General features: G+C 34.3%; 1 protein-coding gene across 1 annotated transcript in view; it reads left to right on the top strand.

Annotated features, from left to right (window-relative positions):
- Window positions 1-20,051, top strand: part of LOC102874803 (breast carcinoma-amplified sequence 3-like) — a 347,132-nt gene that overhangs the window by 206,488 nt on the left and 120,593 nt on the right. Inside the window, exons 5-6 of the mRNA XM_006899471.1 lie at window positions 3,518-3,688; window positions 13,440-13,533. Of these exons, the coding sequence (XP_006899533.1) occupies window positions 3,518-3,688; window positions 13,440-13,533 (265 nt within the window). The remainder of the gene's footprint in view (window positions 1-3,517; window positions 3,689-13,439; window positions 13,534-20,051) is intronic.

The following is a 20,051-nucleotide window of genomic DNA, read 5'->3' as shown; positions in this document are numbered from 1 at the left end:
CTTATGGTACACAACAACAACATTATCTGTTTACAGGATGGAGAATGAGTGCATAGTTATATAGCAACCAAATTACATCATTACATACATTTGAAATTAATTACAGAACTGTTAAACCACTAAGATTTGATTCTGCCAAGGTGACACATAATGCTAATTATCACAACCATTGTTATTCTCACCACACATTTCAGTGTTCCTTACTTTGAAAAATAGCTAAATAGTAGGCTTTCCACTATTTTTTTAATAGTAAAGCCCAAGATAATGAGATGTATATTTCATATTGTTTGTTACTGCTTTTACACTATTGTCCATAGATTTATTTCATACCCTGAAACAAATTTTCACAGGCAACATTAATGAGTAAAACTTCCAGCTCTACTCTTTCACCTCCTATATTATACATTTTTTTAAAAATTATTGAGCTATATACTGTAAAATGTGAAGATTTACTGTTTTTAGTGTGTAGATTTTTGTAATTACATTTGCCACACACTCACTCAAGCTCAAACTCATTGTTTTGGAGTCATACCAATTCATAGACTCTTCAGGGGATTTTCGGTCTGTAAAGTTTATGGAAGAAGATTACTCATCTCTCTCCTGCAGAGCAGCTGGTGGATTTGAATTTTACACCTTGGGGTTGACAGCACAGTTCTCTAGCCACTAGGCTATGAGAATTGCCCTTGTCAAATACTAGTAGACCCCAGTGATTAATTTTTTTTCTTTTTATTTCTGAGAATGATCAAGAACTCTTCTTGTAAAATGAACCTTTGATTATGAAATATACTACTTTATCTCTTACTTCCTGTTCATGGAGCTGTTCCCTAGTTCTCTTTTATTCACTTTCCTATTCTTTGTAGTTTACTTTGGTGCTTTGCTTTTTGTGTGCTCTAGTTCTTTTGGTTTTATTCCTATTCATTGGTCTAAGAGCATGAAATAATAGGCTTAGGGGCAAATGGGAAGGATGTATAGCTAAGGACTAAAACTAAAAGACATTCCTTTGATAAAGGGATAGCTCCATTTAAGTGGGAGCATCACCATTAGCATTAATGGAATAAGTACATCAGCTGAGGCATCTCAGAGGTTAATCAAGCTTCCTGGCCCGCTCTTGACATCAATACACTGTGGCGCCTGATTCTGTTGGTCCTTCAGAGGCTTTCCTGACAACACCCTAACAGACTTTGTGTAAGTCATTGCTTGTGAATTATTGAAACAAACGCTTGGCTGCTAATTGATGAACGCTAATGTGTTTTATAATCACTGCAGTTTGAGTTTTTAGCACTAAACAAAACAGTAATAATTGATCTGTGGTTTTTTCTTGGTTTCAATCTGCTGTATGTGATCTTTTTGCTTTAATCCAGCAGCAGAGGGCTTTGCTGGTCATTTTATTTAAGTATTCATAGGATATATTACAATTTTCATTTTCTTCCTCCAGCATACATTTAAAAAACAGAATAGTAAAGAGTTGTCAATTAATTGACATTTCAGTAGATTTGTCTGGTGCTGTCTACCCAAATTACTTCATCTGGGTAAGACCTATGTTCCGTACTTATGAAGTGTGAAATCATGAATAATAACAGAAATTGATTACAAGGCAGTTTAAGAGAATGATTTAAAAAATCAGGTTTTGGAGACAAATAGTCCTAGTTTTGCATTCTGACACTGTAATTGACTAGCTGTTTGACCTGCCATTTTGTTTCCTTTGCCTCAATTTTCTTTTTGGTAGAACTGGAGAAATCCATAGAGATATGCTAAAAGCTGTGACTAGTCCCTAGTCTATACTAAAAGTTTGACTGAAACACAATTACAATAAAATAATATACATACTTTTATTAAAACTTTTTTTTAGTTCCAACCTTTAATTGTCATATTATTTAATTTTAGCACATTTGTTGTTTTAAATAAAGTTTGAGCTTAAAAAAATCCTTTGGAAGTTAAGATCTGAAATACCATGTATGTAATAATTTATATTTTAAAAAAGTTTTGCTGTCATGTATGCTACATTTAAATTTTATGTGAAGTTATTTCTTTCCACTATTATTTCAAATATTCATTCTATTTTTCCTGCTTTTATGGACTTAATATCCTCTATTTACATACTTTTAGTTGAAGATAATTAACCTTGGTATATTTTAATGTTATTTTGTGTATATCAAATATATTTTTTATTGATCTGGACACATAACACATCTATAAATTATGAAGTAGATCATTGCTTAGTTGCTGGACCGCTGTCTTCTCATGCATGTTCTCATTAGCTTACTGGGTGTTTTTACTTTTTGTTATTGTTGTTAGTTATAGAGAAAAACTGATGAAATTTGAGTTGGCTGCAGGTATAAACAAGAACTTTCCAGAACACAGTAAATGAAATAGGAGGGATAAAATAAAGATGTCCTTACTTCTTTATCGAAATTCTTACTTAGATTTGTAACTAGTTCTGTGACAGCGTCATGCAAGCATTTTTTAAAGTGCTATGTTTTTTTAAGTGCTATAATTTTTTGAAGACTATCTGACCTGGGAAATGGCCTCTAATAAGGTATTAATTATTATAAACATCAATATTTAAGATCAGTTTGAGCTATTTTAGTGAATTTTCTTGTACAATCTGACAGTTGGATAGTAAATTCCATTTCTGAATACATGCATAATGTATTTTTTAGTTTATCTGCCTAATCTAGGCTGCATACTTATTTCTAATGATGAAACTTTTTTTATACTATGTAGTTCATACATGTTGTCTTTTATCGCTTTCTTTTCTTTTAGACAAAAAATGATTACTATAAAAGTTGTCTTTTTTTGTTAAGTAACATGAAGATACACAGATAATTAAATTTGCATTAAAGTATACTCATGGCTGATCTATTTGCTTTAAATGACATATACTAAAACTAATGCAATAACTCATTAATGTAAATTAAAATTGCTACATTGGAAGTATTGTTTTTAATTTCCTGTTAGAAGATAGAAAAGAAAACCTCAGTAAGTTTTATATGCTATTTACCTGGCACTTGGTATCTTGAAAGAGATGATTTTGTATATTAAGCACATAATAAATCTTGAAATTCAGTATTATATAGTATCATATATATACTTTGCAACTTAGAGACAGACACTACCAATGTTTCATGCTAGAAAACTCATATAAAATGAGTTTTGAAATATTTTTTAAAAGAAGAGTATACTCTGGCTGTGTCACATTTTAAGATACATAATTAAGGGAAGGGTAAAAGGAATAATTTTTTATTTTTTTATTTTATACCGTCATGTAAAACAGAACTCTTTATATTTACCTTTGGCTTTATTCTGGAACAAATAACTGATTTCCTAAGTAAAATTCAAAATTGTAATAAATGTCAGACTGAATTTCTGTGGTGGTGCTTTTAGATCAGAACCACTACTACATGATAAAAACCATTATAAATTTCTTAATATAATGAACATTAGTTATAATTGAATGTATTTTTATTTAGAAGTCAAATACTGACGTGAAGTCATGTATTTTTGCCTTTTGTTTCAGACTCTGAAAACAGGCCTGACAATGGTTGGGAAAGTGGTAACCCAGCTGACAGGCACGCTACCTTCAGGTGTGACAGAAGATGATGTTGCCATCCATAGTAATTCACGGCGCAGTCCATTGGTCCCAGGCATAATCACAGTTATTGACACCGAAACAGTTGGAGAGGGCCAGGTAAGAGCTGTGTGTCTCAAGCAGACATTTGAGACCAAGATCAGCCAGTATCTACTTGCTCTGGGAGATCATTAATTTGAAATTCTAGAAATCAAGATTATTTCAGGTTAGAATTTTTTTCCAGCAAATACTAAAAGTGTTAAAATTGGTATTTCAAACAGGATAGCTCTAATCGCAAGATAGAACATAAAGTTGAGGTTCTTAGGAATTCTCTTTTTATCTTGTTTCATATATTTACTTATAAGCAAGTAATTATTTATACTGTTTGCCTCATAATATTTTTTTGTGTGTGTTTAACTCATGAACATTTTTGCTCTACCTGGGCCCCCAGAGGGTTTTCAGAAGCTATAAATTGGACAGGAGGATAGTGCCCATCTTTCTCCCCCAGAGCTATTGGTGGATCCAGACCATCAGAAAGCCACAAGATTTGGGTTAGCAGTATAATTCTGTAGTGACTATACTCCCATTTACTGCAATTAAAAGAGAGAACTTTTAAGGGAACTCTGGTATAGCATAGTCCTTAGCAAATTACGTTGCAACTCAAAAGAATAACTTTGAAATTCTGGGTAACTGGATTTGACTGTCATATTTTATTTGAAATATGAATACCAGTAATTTTGCCCTTTTCTCACCAATACTTTGTGGTTAACCAACTATGTTACAAGTTTGCATTTGTGATTAAAACTCTCTTTAGTGAAATGCTAACATAATTTTTAGTTTACTTGTAATGACTTCCCCTCCCCCCAGTTCTCTTAATTAGATGAAGTAGATAGACACATATATAAGTTCTCTTTTAAATAGAATTAAATATATAAACTCTTAATAGTTCATTGGTGTTAAAGTAAAAAAAAGTTTCTTTTGACCTTTGATTCTTAATTAATTCATCTACAAGGCCACACACAGTTACTACGAATGGTAACCCTTATCAAATTGTCTAGTTTGATGGTTATAAGTAAATCTATTAAAGACCTAACATTTGTTAACAGAGATTTGTGATTATATGAAGGTAGAAAATGTTATTTATTAATATCTTTCATGAAACTGAGAGGTAAAACTCATTTCATTTTCTGTAGTTTCAGCTGTTTCAATGCAGTATCCATTATTTATCCCATCTTTCTCAGTCTCCTACCAACCCCTATGTCAGTTCTGTTTTACAACAGTGGCACTAGGCAGTGTTTGTCCCTGTGTGACTGAGATATTTCACTCAGCATAATGTCCTCCAGGGTTACCCATTTTGAATAATATTGCATGAGTTTCTTGTTTTTCAATGCAGCGTAGTATTCCATGGTGTGAATATACCACAACTTCTCTATCCATTCATTTGTTGATGAATGAGCACTTAGGTTGTTTCCAACTCCTTGCTCTTGTGAACAAAGCTGCAATAAACATGGGTGTACCTATATCTGCTTGCATGGCAATTATGGTCTCTTTGGGGTATATCCCCAGTAGTGGAATTGCTGGGTAAATTGGTATCTCTATTTGCAATTTTTTGAGAAAGCACCATACCACCTTCCACAGTGTTTGCACCATTTTACACTTCCACCAGCAGTGAATAAGGGTTCCAATTTCTCCACAACCTTGCCAGCACTTGTTGCTTGCTGTTGTTCTGTTAAATTTTGCTAATTCTTAGTGGGGTGAGATGTTATCTCATAGTTGTTTTGACTTGCGTCTCTCTTAGAGCTAAGGATTTTGAACATTTCTTCATGTCCTTGTTGGCTGTCTTCATTAACTCTTGATGACTAGAAGTAAGCTTAGGAATATATGAATAGATTGTTGAGTTGTAGATAATTTTCTAATTTGTGTGCTAGGAGCACTTGAAATGTGTTTATTAAAAATTAGAAAAGTTAGCTTTTAAAAATTAAAGTTCATGTTGTTAAATAGGAAAACTTATTTTCTGTTTTGGTTGGGAATTACTTGTTTTTATTTGTAATTTATAATATATTCTAAATTTCAAACTAAGTTTTATGAAATAGGAAATAAATTGATTTCCAATAAAGAATGAGTATATTTTAAAAGAATTGTTCAATATATTTTAAAATAATTGTATTTTTAGAGCACTAAGATTTCCTCAGAGTATAATACTTACCATCTTTCTTTTGTTACTGTGAATCTCTTTTTTGTCATGAAGACATTTTTGCTTCTGAGTAATAGTTCAGTTGGAATATGAGGTTGTTTTTAGGACTGTAATGGTTAATGTCATGGATTTATCACTTTTAACTCTCTAGTGATGTTTGACCTTAGGTGTAATGGTTTTTTTCTTCTTCTTATGTATCTCAGATCATAAAGCTGATGTTACATTGACTATTCCTGTTTAAATCCATTGAGCCTTTAATAATAAAGACATTTTCATGTTTATAGTGGTGGTGTCTAAAATTTGACTCTTTGTCTTTCTGATGTGAAATTGTGATGACAGGATCATTGTTTAGTAACTGCTTTAAGGCAGAATGGATTTGATTGGCTTTGTGTCCATTTTTATCTGTGTTACTTTCATGTTTTATTTAAAAGCGTTTCTTGACTAGTCGTATGTGAACAGTTTAATTTGCCTTTACAGGTTTATATAGTTGAACTGTTAATGGATAGTAGTGACTACTAGTTAGCAAGGTGGATCAATCTCTAAAGAAAAAGACTTTAGAATGCTGATTGAAATAACCAAGATATTTCTTTCCCTGAGCAAATATTTTTCATAATAATTTAATGATTATATTTTCGTATTCTGATAATATAGTTTATCTGTCTTGTATCAGTTAAACTGTTATGAGTGATCTAGTTCAGTATAGTCAAATTGTTGATATATGTTTAAGAATTTAGTTTGCCTTATTAAGTGATGAATACAGGTTATATTTAATGGAAATTGTAGGTGTTTATAGCATTAATAGGCTTGATGTTTTAGATAGAGTGATAATGCAGTTATCTTTCTAAAGAATCAGATCTGAGAGGAGAAAGTAAGTAAAAGGAATTTTTGTAAGATCAAGTATAGAACAAAGGACAAAAGACAGGAATAAATATTTTTTAGTACCAACCACAACAAAAAGATGTACAAGGTGAGCTCTGGTGGCCTAGTGGCAAGAGGCTATACTATAATCCAGAGGTGCATGGTTCAAATCCACCAGATCCTCTGCTGGAGAAGGAGGGACAGTCTCCTCCTATACAAGTGAGATCCAATTTGACAGTAGACACACACACACACACAAACACGAAAATTTAAAAAATAAATAAAAAGATGTACAAAATAGTCCTTCTCTGTGATTCTACTCATTGCAAAAGAAATATATATTAAAACTTTATTGAAACTCATTATTGTCAAGCCTGAACTTATTCACAGTAACTAAGAGATGGAAAATGCCCAGCTGCCTGTCAGCAATTGAATTGATAGAGAAACTATGGTGCATTCAAATAATGGAATACTACACAGCATTGGAAAACAGTGAACTTGTAAGACATTACAAATGTGGATAAATCTGGATAAATATATACTGAGTAAATATTTTAGCCACAAAGTGATAAATACTGAATAATCCCACTATTGTACTAATAGGATTAAGACAGTAGAAAGGGGGATAGCAGGAAAAGAATGAATAGATTATGAACACTGCACTGGAATGGGTGAAATGTAGGGCAGTCTGAAAGGAATGGATGATTAGAAACAGTACAGCACAAGCATTATGAAGGGCATTGGAGGAGGAGGCAGGAGGAAATAATGTATGCATGAATGAATGAAAGCCAGTCTCTTTAAAATTCTTCACAAGAATTAAAAATAAAATTAAAAAAACACAATGAGCCAGAAATCCTTGTCACTGGGCCAATAGGCAATATTATGATGTTGCTGTTGTTAGGGTCTGTTGAGTATGACTTACAGTGACCCTGTGAATAAAAGATCTGAACCCTGTTTTATTCTGTGCCATCATCATACTTTCTAACACAGAAGAGCCCATTGCAGCAATCACTGTGCCAATCCACTTGCTGGAAGGTGTTCCTCTTCATCACCTGTCCTCCACTCTTCCTAGCATCATCCCCCTCTGCAAGGAATAGCCCCTCCTAACAACATGTCCAGATTATGTGAGGCGAAGCCTCATTGTCCTTGCTGCTAAAGAGCACTCTGGCTGCATTCTCTCCAGTACAAATCTGTTTGTTCTCTTGGTCATCCATGAGAAGTTCAGTGCTCTTCTCCAACACCACAGCTCAAAGACATCTATTCTTTTGTCAGCCTTATTCATTGTGATTCTGTCATCCTTATTCATAGTGATTTCCTTAATAATAAATTTGTGTGCTGGAAGCCTCCTGTTTAAGCAATTAGGGCCTGGTGGGTGGGCCTTTGTATTTAAAAGTTGCTTGGCTCCAAGGGTATGCTGCCTTCCGGCTTGGTTTAACTTGTGTCTGGGGAGAAGAACATAGTTCTAAGTGTTACCGCACTTGTCTGTCAGTTTGCTGTACTGAGATAATTTGGGGTTGCTGTGATCCAGAGAGCAGTGGTACTGGTGTGTCAGATGCCAGAAAAGTAATATGTGGTGGAAAGGTTTTGGTGGAGCTCCCTGATTAAGACAGACTAGGAAGGGCCATCCACTTCTTAAATAACAGGCCTTTGAAAACCCCATGAATATCATCATAGATGGAGGAAAAAAATGGAAATTTTCAATGATTTCATTTTACTTGGTTCCACAACCTTGGTACTGGCAGTAAGGAAATAAAAAACATGTTACATTGGAAAAGTCTGCAGTCAGAGACCTCTCCAAAGTGTTTACGAGCAAGTATGTGAGTTTAAAGGCTATGGTTACACCCAGTCATCCAAGCCATAGTTTTTTCAATTACTTGGTATATATCTGAGAGTTGGAAAGTGAATAAACGTGAGTGGAGCAGAATCCTTGCCTTTGAGTTGTGATACTGGAGAAGCATACAAGTATCCAATGATCTGCCAAGAGAACAAACAAATACATCTTGGAGAGGGTGTAGCATGGTGCTCCTTAGAGGGAAAGATGGTCAGACTTCATTTTACATATACTTTGGGCCTGTTGTTAGGACAGAGCAGTCCTTGGAAAAGTACATCATGCTCAGGAAAGTGGAGGATCAGTGAAGGAGGAAAAGACCTTCAACAAGATGACTTGACACAGTGACTATTAACAGTGAGCTAAAGTGTGGTGGAGATGATATAGATGGCATAGAATCAGGCAGAGTTCCAGTATAGAGTCACTTTCAGTCACAATTGCCTCAGTGACGCCTAACAGCTACAACAGTGGAACTTAAATAAACTGAAGAAGTTATGCACATGATTGGTTAACTCAGGAAAAGATACAGAACTCTGTTTGTCATTTTTGTTGTTACTGTCTCATTGGAATCAACTCATTGCTGACCCCAGTAGTTTTCAGAGGTTGTAAATCACACAGGAGGAGATTGTCCATCCTTCTTCATGGAGAAGCGGTGGATTTGAACTACTTGTCTTTGGTATGGCAACATAGCTCCTCACCACGAGACCACCAGAGCATGCAGAGAAATACAAATCAAAGCCCTGAGTGGATAATCATTTCATACTCTAGGATGGCTATGATAAAAAAGTTGAACAGAAGCAAATTTTGTCAAAGATACACAGAAGTTGGAGTCCATATTATAGGTTGCATGTAATGTAAAGTGTCATAGTTTCTTTGGACAATAATCTAGCAGTTCTCCAAATTATTAAGAATGGAGAAATTGACTATATAGATCTACTGCCTAAGATAAGTGAAGACATATATCTGTGCAATTATTAGTAATAACCCAAAGTGCAAACAACCCAGAAAGTCTTCCAGTTATGGTAAACAAAATGTGGTAGATTCATGTAAGAGAATATCATTTTGCCATTTAAAAAATGACATTTACTGATTCATTTTACTGCCTGATAGAACTTAAAAACATAAAAAAAAAGTTAATCACTCACAATGGATCACACATACTATATGGTTGAAAAAAGACCCTCTATATTTGGACATGTTGTAAGGAGAGACAGGTCCTTGGAGAAGGGACATCATGCTTGGGAGGGTAGAGGGACAGCGCTGTAGGGGAAGACCCTCTATGAGGTGGATTGATTCAGTGACTGGGGTAATCGGGATGGGTGTGTTAGAGGCAATGCAACTGGCACAAGATAGAGCAGGGTTTATGGCTGTTGTATATAGGGTCCCTATGAGTCGCAAACGACTCGACGGCACATAACAACATCAACAACAACAACATATTGTCATTAAGTAGATTAGTTGTTGCCTACAGTAAGAGGCTTCAGAGAGTAGTAGAAAGTGACTTCTAATGCACGTAGGGTTTGGTTTTTTTTTTAATAAAAGGAATAAAAATTCTTTTGTGGTTTTGGTACCACACTTTGTGGATATACCAGTTGGCTTAGTTATGAAGTGCTGCTGTAACAGAAATGCCACAAGTTCATGGCTTTGACAAATGGAAAATTGCTCTTACCATTTAGGAAGCGGAAAATCCAGGTTAGGGCTTTGACTTCTGTGAGATGTTGTTTCTTTCTCTGTCAGAATTAGGAAAATTCCTTATTCCTTATACTAAAATCTTTGTTCTAGCCCATAAAGATGTCATTGACCGCAATCTTCCCAGTGCATTGCGTCTTTTGATTTCTTAACTGCTAAAGTCTGTATGTTGTGCACCTAATTTGGAAAGCTGGGTGATAGGAAGAGGAGCATGTCATTAAGGTTTGAGGAATATTCAGCAACCTGTGTTGTGCAGATGACACAATCTTGTTTGCAGAAAGTGAACACTTGAAGGATTTGCTGCAGAAAATCAAGCCAATAGCCTTCAGTATGGATTATGTTTCTACACCAAGAAAACAAAAATCTTTGCCACTGGACTGGTAGTCAGAATTATGATTGAGAGAGAAAAGATTAAAGTTGTCAATTACCCCAGTTTACTTGGATCTACAATTAACACCTATTTTAGCAGCAGTCAAGAAATCAAATACTGTGTTGCATTTGGAAAATCTGTTGTCAAGGACCTCTACAAAGAACAAGAGGATCAGTTTAAAGACTTAAATTTACCTAATCTAAGCCATGGTATTTTCATATGCTTAACATGTGTCTGAAAGTTGTTCAGTGAATAAACATGACAGAAGAATTGGTGCCTTTGAATTGTGGTTTTGGACAAGATTATTGTTCAGTATACCATGAACTGCCAAAAAAATGTAAATCTCTCCTGTAGGATATTCATTAGAAGCAAAGATGGTGAAACTATGTTTCATATGTTATGTCCACAATCTCTTGAATCCCCCCTTTTTTGAAATGGGAATAAATATGGATCTCTTCTAGTCAGTTGGCCAGTTAGTTGCCCTCCAGATTTTTTGACACAGCCTGGTGAATGCATCCAAGGCTGCATTTGTTTTTGAACAACCGTAAAACCCCAATGGAGGTAGTTCTACTCTGTCATGTAGGTTCACTGTGCGTTAGAATCGGCTGCGTGGCAAAGTTCTGGAAGTCACTTCATAGATGGTCTTTTTTGTATTCTTTTAGATTGGTAATATTTTTAATTATTTGAATTCTTCCCTTCTGTAAATTTACAAGTTAAATAATCTTTGTTGTTCAATTAGTGACTCCTCTAGAGCTGTAGTGTTCAGTAAAGTCGCCAGTAGGAACATGTCATTATGAATTAATTAAAATTAAAGTATAATAAAATTAAAAATACAGTTCCCCTGGTTACCACATGTCCCTAGTTCCTGTTGTATTATATAGCATGTTTGTAGAGCATTTTCATGATCACAGCAATTTGTATTGGACAATGCAGCCCTAGGAAGTATAACTTCATCCTTGAGCTCTCAAAAGTTATGCATTCCTTATACTCCCTGCATATTACTGTTGTAATTAACACTTTTTCAAAGATGATGCAAGAGCTAAAATATTATTTTTCTTCTCTTAATTATTATTATAGTCTATTGTATGTTACTTTCACTACTTTTTTTGCACTGCTTTATTAAATATTACCAATACCTGTTTAGCTTTTTTCATACTTATTCTTGTTTTTTATTAATTAAACTCATACTTGGGATTATTTTTCTTCTTCTAAGAAAACTGTTTTCCCCTTGTAGATATTTTGTTGTTGTTGATTGCCATCAAGTTGAGTGCGACTTATAGCGATCCTATGAACAAAAGACTTGAAGCCTTTTAATAACTACCTTTGTTTCTCAAAATTTATAGCTTCCAGAGGCATGTTGTTTAGGAAGTGGATGCTACTCCTGCTTCCAAACCTGTCTTAAACTGGGAGCTCTACCAAACACTGTCCACCATGGTTAACCATTGTGCCATTTGACTCCCCAATAGTTCAGTTTCACAACAGTCTCAACTTTCTGATGCAAAGCAAGTATTCGCAAAGACCATGACCTGGATCAGTCACATCTTAGTCTCTAGACTGACATTGTTGCTCTTCAGTTCTTTGGAGATGCCCTCGTTTTTTTTTTTTTTTTGTTTTGTTTTTATTTCTTGGATGATGGTACCAAGATTGTAGATTGCGGAGCCAAGCAAACTGAAGCTGTTAATAATCTCAGTCTCTTCACCATCTATCATGATGGTGCAACTTGACCCAGTGGTGAGAATCTTAAGCAAATAGAAGTTACTTGTCAACATTAATTAGGTTGGAAATGAAAATTAAACCATAAGAATATACTGGTATAATTTTTAAAACTTATAGTATAAAATGTTGGAACAGATGTAGAGAAGGTGAAAGTTTCATGTTAATGGGAAGAATATAAAATTACCAAGATATTGTGACAATTTGCTAGTTTGTCAAAATGTTAAATGTACACTTAGCAGTTTACCGAACACCTTTATTTCTAAATGTCTCCTAAACAAAAAATATTTGTCAGCATACACATGTATATGTTAATCTCATTTTTTTGACTAATAATTAGAAAATAACTCCAGATGCCCAGCAATTGGTATATCAATCAACAAAACCATTCCTCCTTATAATTGAATACGTCTCAACAGTTAAAGGAGTGAATGATTTTTAAAACCATATCCTTTACACTTTTTAATATATAGCTTTAATTTATTTTTTAGAGTGTATGTTTAATAATTTATTGTGTGCTGTTGTTAGGTGCTGTCAAGTCATAGACGACTCATAGTGACCCTAAGAACGAAAGGCCTGAGCATTGTTCATAGAGTTTCCAGAGGCAAGCCATTTTGGAAGTGGATACCACTCATGCTTCTGGGCTTGTTTTATCGGGAAGCTCCAGCAAACACTGTCCACCATGGGTAACCAGTATCACATTTGGCACATCAGTGTCACAGTGTTCAGCATCACAGTAACCACGAGTTACCTCTGTACAGCAATGCACAGACCAGTGCTATACCACCTAGAAGAAGGTTTATAATTTATTGTAGCTGTTATTAGTAACCACATTACTTTTCTCTGTTTTGGTGTTACTTTAATGTCAAACTGAACAGTTACCCCAACCCCCTGCCCCAATACAACAGTAAGAACTTAACAGCAGTTAGTTCCTGCCCTTTGATAAAGTCTTATGATGTATTTTATAAAGAATGTAAATAGCAGTTTTATAATGTTTGCTTTCCCAAAATTTCATCTGTACTCTTGTCAAGCTGTTGGTTTGTGATCATACTCTGTTAGCATATGTTAATATCTTTTCCTTATTCTTGACATTATTTTCTCACTGTCTACCAAGAACAGTTTTCCAGTAGAATGCAAACCTGTTAATTGGGTCAGCCTTCAGATTTAGTTGTGAGCTAGAAAATATTTATTTCCATTTGTCTTCATTTCTTTTGTTAAGGTTCTTGTGAGTGAGGATTCTGACAGTGATGGTATTGTGGCTCACTTCCCTGCTCATGAGAAGCCAGTCTGCTGTATGGCTTTTAATACAAGTGGTAAGTCTTTTTGTTGACACTTATATCATGGATTTTCAATAATTAATTACTGTATTTTCCTCCTCAGAATATCAATAACATTTTATATTGTCTTTTAATATCCAGTACATACTTAAAAATTTCTCAGTTGTCATAAAAAAGATGTTTTACAACTGTTTAAAGCCACGTTCTCATTAAGTCCTATACGCCTTAATTTGGAAGCAGGCGTGGCATCCACTTCCTAACCAAGATGCCTCCAGAAACTCTGTGAACTTTGATAAATGTAGATAGTTGTTGAGGGTCTTCAGGCCTTTTGTTCATAGGGTCTCTATGAGCCGTGCTCGACTCAAAGGCAATCAATACCACCACCACCTTAATTACATTTTATTATGTGTTTTTGGATTAATATATATCTTCCACTGTTAAAAACTTTGAAGTACACAGATCAGTTGTTTCATCCAGTTCATGATTTTTCCAGGGTTTTTTTCTCTCCCCTCATTATACTACTACATTTTTTTTTTACACTTCTCTGTTTTCTGAACGCCCTTTAACTTGAAGGTAGATCCAGAAAAGCTTGAATAGATCAGTTAAGATTTTTTTATAAAATTGGTTTTAAGAGTTAAAGATTTAAAAAAATGTAAAAACTTCTCAGTATTATATAAGATTATCTCCCTATTTGTGACCTATGTATCGTTTATCATTTGATAAATGTATGTTGTTGTAGTTATGTGCTCTTGAGTCAACTACAATTCCTAATGATCCTGTAAACAACAGATCAGAACCTTGCCCTGTTCTGCATTATGCTCACCATTTCTACCATGTTCAAGTTCATTTTCACAGGATACTGTGGTGCCCATCAAATACCTTTAAGTTAAAAGTAGTTTTTTCTTATCAATCAGTGAGTAGTCTCTGGTATTATTTTTACTTCAGTTTGGAAACATTTTACTTAATAGTTTTGCTACATTGAAAGTTATCAGGTAACTGTTTATTTTGTATGTAAGAACTGCTATGCTTTTATATACACTTTGTGAAAATGTTTTCTCTCATCAGCTAGTAGCCATGGTTCTGTATAGTCAGGATAAATAAATGCTTAATTATTTTTCTTTTAATTGTAAATATTTGTAGTAAAGAGTTAATACACTATTTCTAATAGTATAAAATGAGTTCTTTTAAAAATACTTAGCTTTAAATAAAAAAAATCACTCAAAGCTTATAGAGTCTTTATGGATTTATAATCTTTTAAGATGTAATCTGTTTTGTTGCTCTATTTGAGGAGCTTGCTATTTTTATCTTACTCTATCAGTTAAAATTGATGGGAAAGACCCATCTTATTTCTCTTCTTTTCGTCTTTCCATATAAAAGAATGATGGTAAGAGGATGATATAGAGCACTTGAATAATCTTCTTTTTAATATATTAATTAGTCATTTTTTATAAAGAGAGAAAGATTTTTGTAGTGATTGGTATAGTGAGTGGATTGATTGTATTAATGAAGACAAAGATTTATTGAAATGCTCTGGAGATAGTGGGAATTAAGTTAAATTTGAAGAAACAGTCTGGAAGTTATGTCATTTAGAGCACTCTGCTTTGAGTAACCAGTATGACTCATGTTGATATTCCATCTGTTATGCCAACCCTTTTTTGTAGAAGTGTATATTTCATATTATCCTGGTTTAAGTGCTTCTGACATTGGAAGCTGTACTTTCTCTATGACTTGCCATTACAATGAGAATATATTACATAACTTAAAGGATATTATGTTCATCCCTGTAAACATTTTTCATAAAAAAAAGCTTGATAGTTTTGATATACATTTGTCATTTGGTTTCTACTTGACCTACCAACTTTGTATTTTTATCATAAGATTAGAAATAACAATATTTCAGAACAAGTCTGAACATTCTATCTTACTGATAACCTGTTTCTTTTCTTAGAATGTACTATTTGTTTAATAACTACTTTATATTGTGTTTCCCCATAAATAAATATAACCCTACAGAAAAAAAAAGAAAAAAAAGAAATAGCAATATTCATACCTATTTTCTATTTTCTCAGAGCAGTTGAATTATAATTCTGTGATATATTTTCTCTTTGTGTAAATACCTGTTTCTGCAGCTAACCTCTGAATTCCTTCCGGCTAGGAATTAGATGCCATTCATCTTCCGATCTATAGTGTCCAGCATAAGTGTCTTAAACATAGCATCAGAAAATTCTGTAAATTTATAAAACTCCTTGGAGAGGGACATCATTCATGCTGGGAAGGGTCCAAGAGAAAAAGACGCTGGATGAGATGGATTGACTCAGTGACTGAGAGAATGGGGATAGGTGTGTCAGAGACAAATGAGGTAGGCTCAAGATAGAGCAGAATTCAAAGCTGTTATACTTAGGGTTGGTATGAGTCGTAAGTGAGTTGATAGCACATAACAACAACAACCAACAACATATTATACTAGGGAGCTCTGGTGGCCTAGTGGCAAGAAGCTGTGCTGTAATTGCAAAGGCACTTAGTTTGAGGCCACCAGGTGCTACGTTGAAGAAGGATGGGCACTTTCCTCTCATGGGATTAACTGTCTCTAAAAACCTACTGTAGGGTCAGCTATGGGTCAGCTCCGACTCCATGGTACACAGCAGCAACTATTGGTTAAACTATGTTTCATTTAATGTTTTTCCAGTGTCAGCTGAAACTTTTCATTTTGAGATATTTCTTAGGTTATAGCATTTCCTTTTCAATTTTGTATAGGTGTTTATTCATATATCAACCTATGAATATTTTTCATACTATTGATAAGCATATTGATGTCATAGATACTGTTACTTCATGAAGATGTGAAAGTCCTCATTTTTATATTAGGTAATAAATGCTGACAGTCAAGCTGAATATTAGGATATTCAATGAGATTAGACTATCCAGCAAGAAAATGAATATATTTTCTCTATTAATAAATATTTTCTGTAGACCTTTTCCACTATATAAGTATATATATGATATCAGAAAGAATAAAAATATGCAATTTTTAATTGTAATTAATGATAGTGAGCTCTTCTGGTCTTAATTCAAACTTAAACTGAAATGTTTAGATTTTTTTTTTAGAAATTAATTTTTTGAATATTTTTCTGAGTTTTAAGGTTTCTAAGATTTCTTTTTGTAGTTAAAATTAAAGGTGTTGACTGGGTCCAAAATAAAGCATTCAAAAAGCATTTAATTTGGAATGGAAAAAATGATTTATATTAATTAATCTCTAATGGAAATTTTCTTCATTTATGAATATAAAAACAAACTGCTGTAATTGCACCTTAAAATTAATGTGGCTTTCATATAATCTCACTGTATCATTTTCTGCTTGTGGCTTGTGTGTCAAAATTATGATAGGAACTATCTTTTAATATACTAATAAAGATACAGATGTAGCTACTATGTGATTATTACCTCAGTTTCGGATTTTATCTTCTCAACTATATCATTCTGAAAAGATGTCCCCAAAATATTATAACAATCTTTTTCGAAAGTTTAAAGCTCATGATTTTGCATGTTTCAAATGAACATTTAGGAAATCATCCTTTAATTATTTAACTATTAATTGCATTCAGAGTGCCTGGTATTCTTAGTAAGAGACAATCTGCTGGTGGATGTGGGTGACAAGTAGAGAAAACAAGGGAGTAAGTGCTTGTAGGGAGAAAGGAGGACAACATGGATAATTAATCTGGCATTGGGAACATTCTTTAAACAGGAAAAGGTCTTAACCTGAGACCAAACAGTTGATAAGTCAAGAAATAAGCATACAGTCCCTGGAGCGTGTACAGATTAGTGAGTGAGGCAAGAAAAACACAGGATACTGACATAGACTGTGAAGCAGAATATATAACTAATCAGTTTGTTATGTGGTAGCTGTAGTTTTCAGTGTGACGTCATTATTTCATTTTTTGTAAAGGCATTGTGATTATTTATTTTCATTAAAATGAGATTTATATCTGTTACCAATCACACAGTTATTATATACTGTCGAGTTGGAACCATTTGCAGCTGACTCTCCAGTAGGTTTTCTGAGACTGTAAATTGCCGACGAGGAGATTGCCTATCTTTCTTCATGAAACATCTGGTGGATTTAAACTGCCTTTAGGTTGGCAGCACAATTCCTTCCTACTAGGCCATCAGAGAGTTTTACTCACATGGTGTTAATGTTGGGTGTAGTTGAGTTTAGTATGATCCATAGCAATCTTAAGAACAACAGATCTGCACCCTGTCTTATTCTAGTCCTGTCCTATACCATCCTCACAGTCTCTGACACACTCAGGCCCGTTGTTGCAGGCACTGTGTCAAATCACCAGGTTGAGGGTTTTGCACTGACCTTCCACATTTCCAAGCATGATACCCTGCCCCTAGCAACATGATCAAAGTATGTGAGGCGATTAGTAAAGGTGACAGTAGGTGTGATTCCTTTGAACTCTAGTCTTAGTTGTACACTGTTGTGTAGAAACAGTGTTTTTATTGTTCAGAATATTGACTTATTGTTTGATTTTAGACAAGTGAATAGAAAAAAATTAATCCATAATGATGTGCAATATTTTTTTAATTTTGGGTACAGTTCCATTTTTCATCCAGCAGTTCATACATATTTTTTTAAGATAGCTTCTTCTTCCTTATTTATTCTGATCTTTTTTTTCCATTTTCTACTAGTTTACTTACGAAATTAGGATATATTGTTTTCAAGAACAAATTCTTTCAATTTCCCTCACTCCCGTCCATCAACTTGTACAACCTCATGTTTAAGGCCCCCACTCCTCACCCCACACATCCTCATCCCTCTTCTTCTAACCTTTCCCACCCCTCTTGGATCCTTATACTCATTCTACCATAATGATTTTATACAATATTTATCCTTGTTGGACTGAGTTAGTTCACTTAGCATAATGCTCTCCAGTCCCTCCCAAGATAGATAATAATTTACAGAATTGTTACTCCTGTGTGCTGCATTGTTGGCAAAGACCTATTGGTGATATTTTATCTTCTAAAAAACCAAGCAGTTCATTGCTGTTGAGTTGAAACCAACTCATAAATGACTCTCCATTGAGTTCCCAAAACCATAAATTACATGAAAGGAAATTATCCTTTGGTTTTTTTTTTTAAAATTTATTTATTTATTTATTCTTTTTATGCGTGTACCGTCAAATTGGATCTGACTGGTACAGGAGGCGATTGTTCCTTCTTCTTCAGCAGAGCATCTGGTGGATTTGAACCGCACACCTCTGGGATTGCAGTGCAGTTTACCCTTTGTGATCTTTGAGTTGACACTGCAGTTCATTACAAGACTGTACCACAAGAGCTCCATTAAACACATATTAGGCATGAGGACATTTAAAAAAATTTTTGTTTATTTAGTTTCTGGTTCAGGATGTCAGTTTACATATTAAGGTGTGCTTGTTCCAAGTCATGGTATTTTCACTTGTTTCCTATGCAGTTTAAAGATGGACAGTGAATAAGGATGACATAGTCAATGTCTTTGCATGTGGGTTGACAAAGAGTATTGAATATACTATGATCACCCAGAGCACAAACAAATCTTAGAGGGAGTACAGCCAGTGATCATTAAAGACAAGGATGGGGAAACGTCTTACCTTCTTTCGGCATATATTTAGGAGGAACCAGTCCAGGAGAGACATGTCATGGTGGGAAAATCTTCAGTAAGATGGATTGACACAGTGATTGCCTCAATGGGATAGAGAGTAACAAAGATTATGAGGATGGTGCAGATAGGGCAAAGTTGCAGTTTGTTGTTTTTGGGGTCACTATGAGGCATAGTAGATCCGATTGCACCTAACAAGTTAGCTCTTCTAGCAACATGCCCAAAGTGTGTGAGACTATTAGTTAAGATGACAGAAGATGTGATTCTTTTGAACTCTGGTTGTAGAGCATATTGTGTGGAGTGACTTTAATGATTAATGTTAAAGTTCTATAAAATGTTATTGGAGGACAAATGATACATTTTTAAAATCTCTTTTTGTTATAGCTGTTCTCTAAAAATCTGCTAATGTAAATAGATAAGGTGTAATAAAAAGAGACAGTTCTGTGGCCGAGTATTTTTGTTTTGTGCTTACAGTTTTGTACCAAAAATATGTAATTTCTTTTTTTGAAAACATAACTTTTAGATCTTATAGGAACCTCCTCCTCAGTCTTCCTTTGACAATACACTACTTCTAAATTTATTTATATCAATATGTTTTAATTGTATTGACTCTTATTCTCTGTGTTTAGTTAAAAACATTTTCCTGAGTTATGTATTGGTGCCAGTAATAGTAATAGTGCTTGTTAAAATAAATTTTACAAGCTTAGGGAAGTTCGTCACAATCACTTGTGATGCATCAGAGAGTTGGACAATGACCAAGGAGGATAGAAGGAGAATTGATGCCTTTGAGCTGTGGTGCTGGAGAAGAGTATTGAGAGTACCATGGACTGCTAGGAACAAACAGATTTGTCCTGGAAAGGGTTAAACTGGGTGGTTCCTTGGAGGCAAAGATTCTGAGGCTCCATCTAACATACTTTGG

The sequence above is a fragment of the Elephantulus edwardii genome, unplaced genomic scaffold, assembly GCF_000299155.1.
Source record: "Elephantulus edwardii isolate Elephantulus edwardi_28Jun2011 unplaced genomic scaffold, EleEdw1.0 scaffold00257, whole genome shotgun sequence".
Classification (NCBI taxonomy): Eukaryota; Metazoa; Chordata; class Mammalia; order Macroscelidea; family Macroscelididae; genus Elephantulus; species Elephantulus edwardii.
The sequence above is the reverse complement of the archived record's forward strand: the minus strand, read 5'-3'. Positions and strand labels throughout refer to the sequence as shown.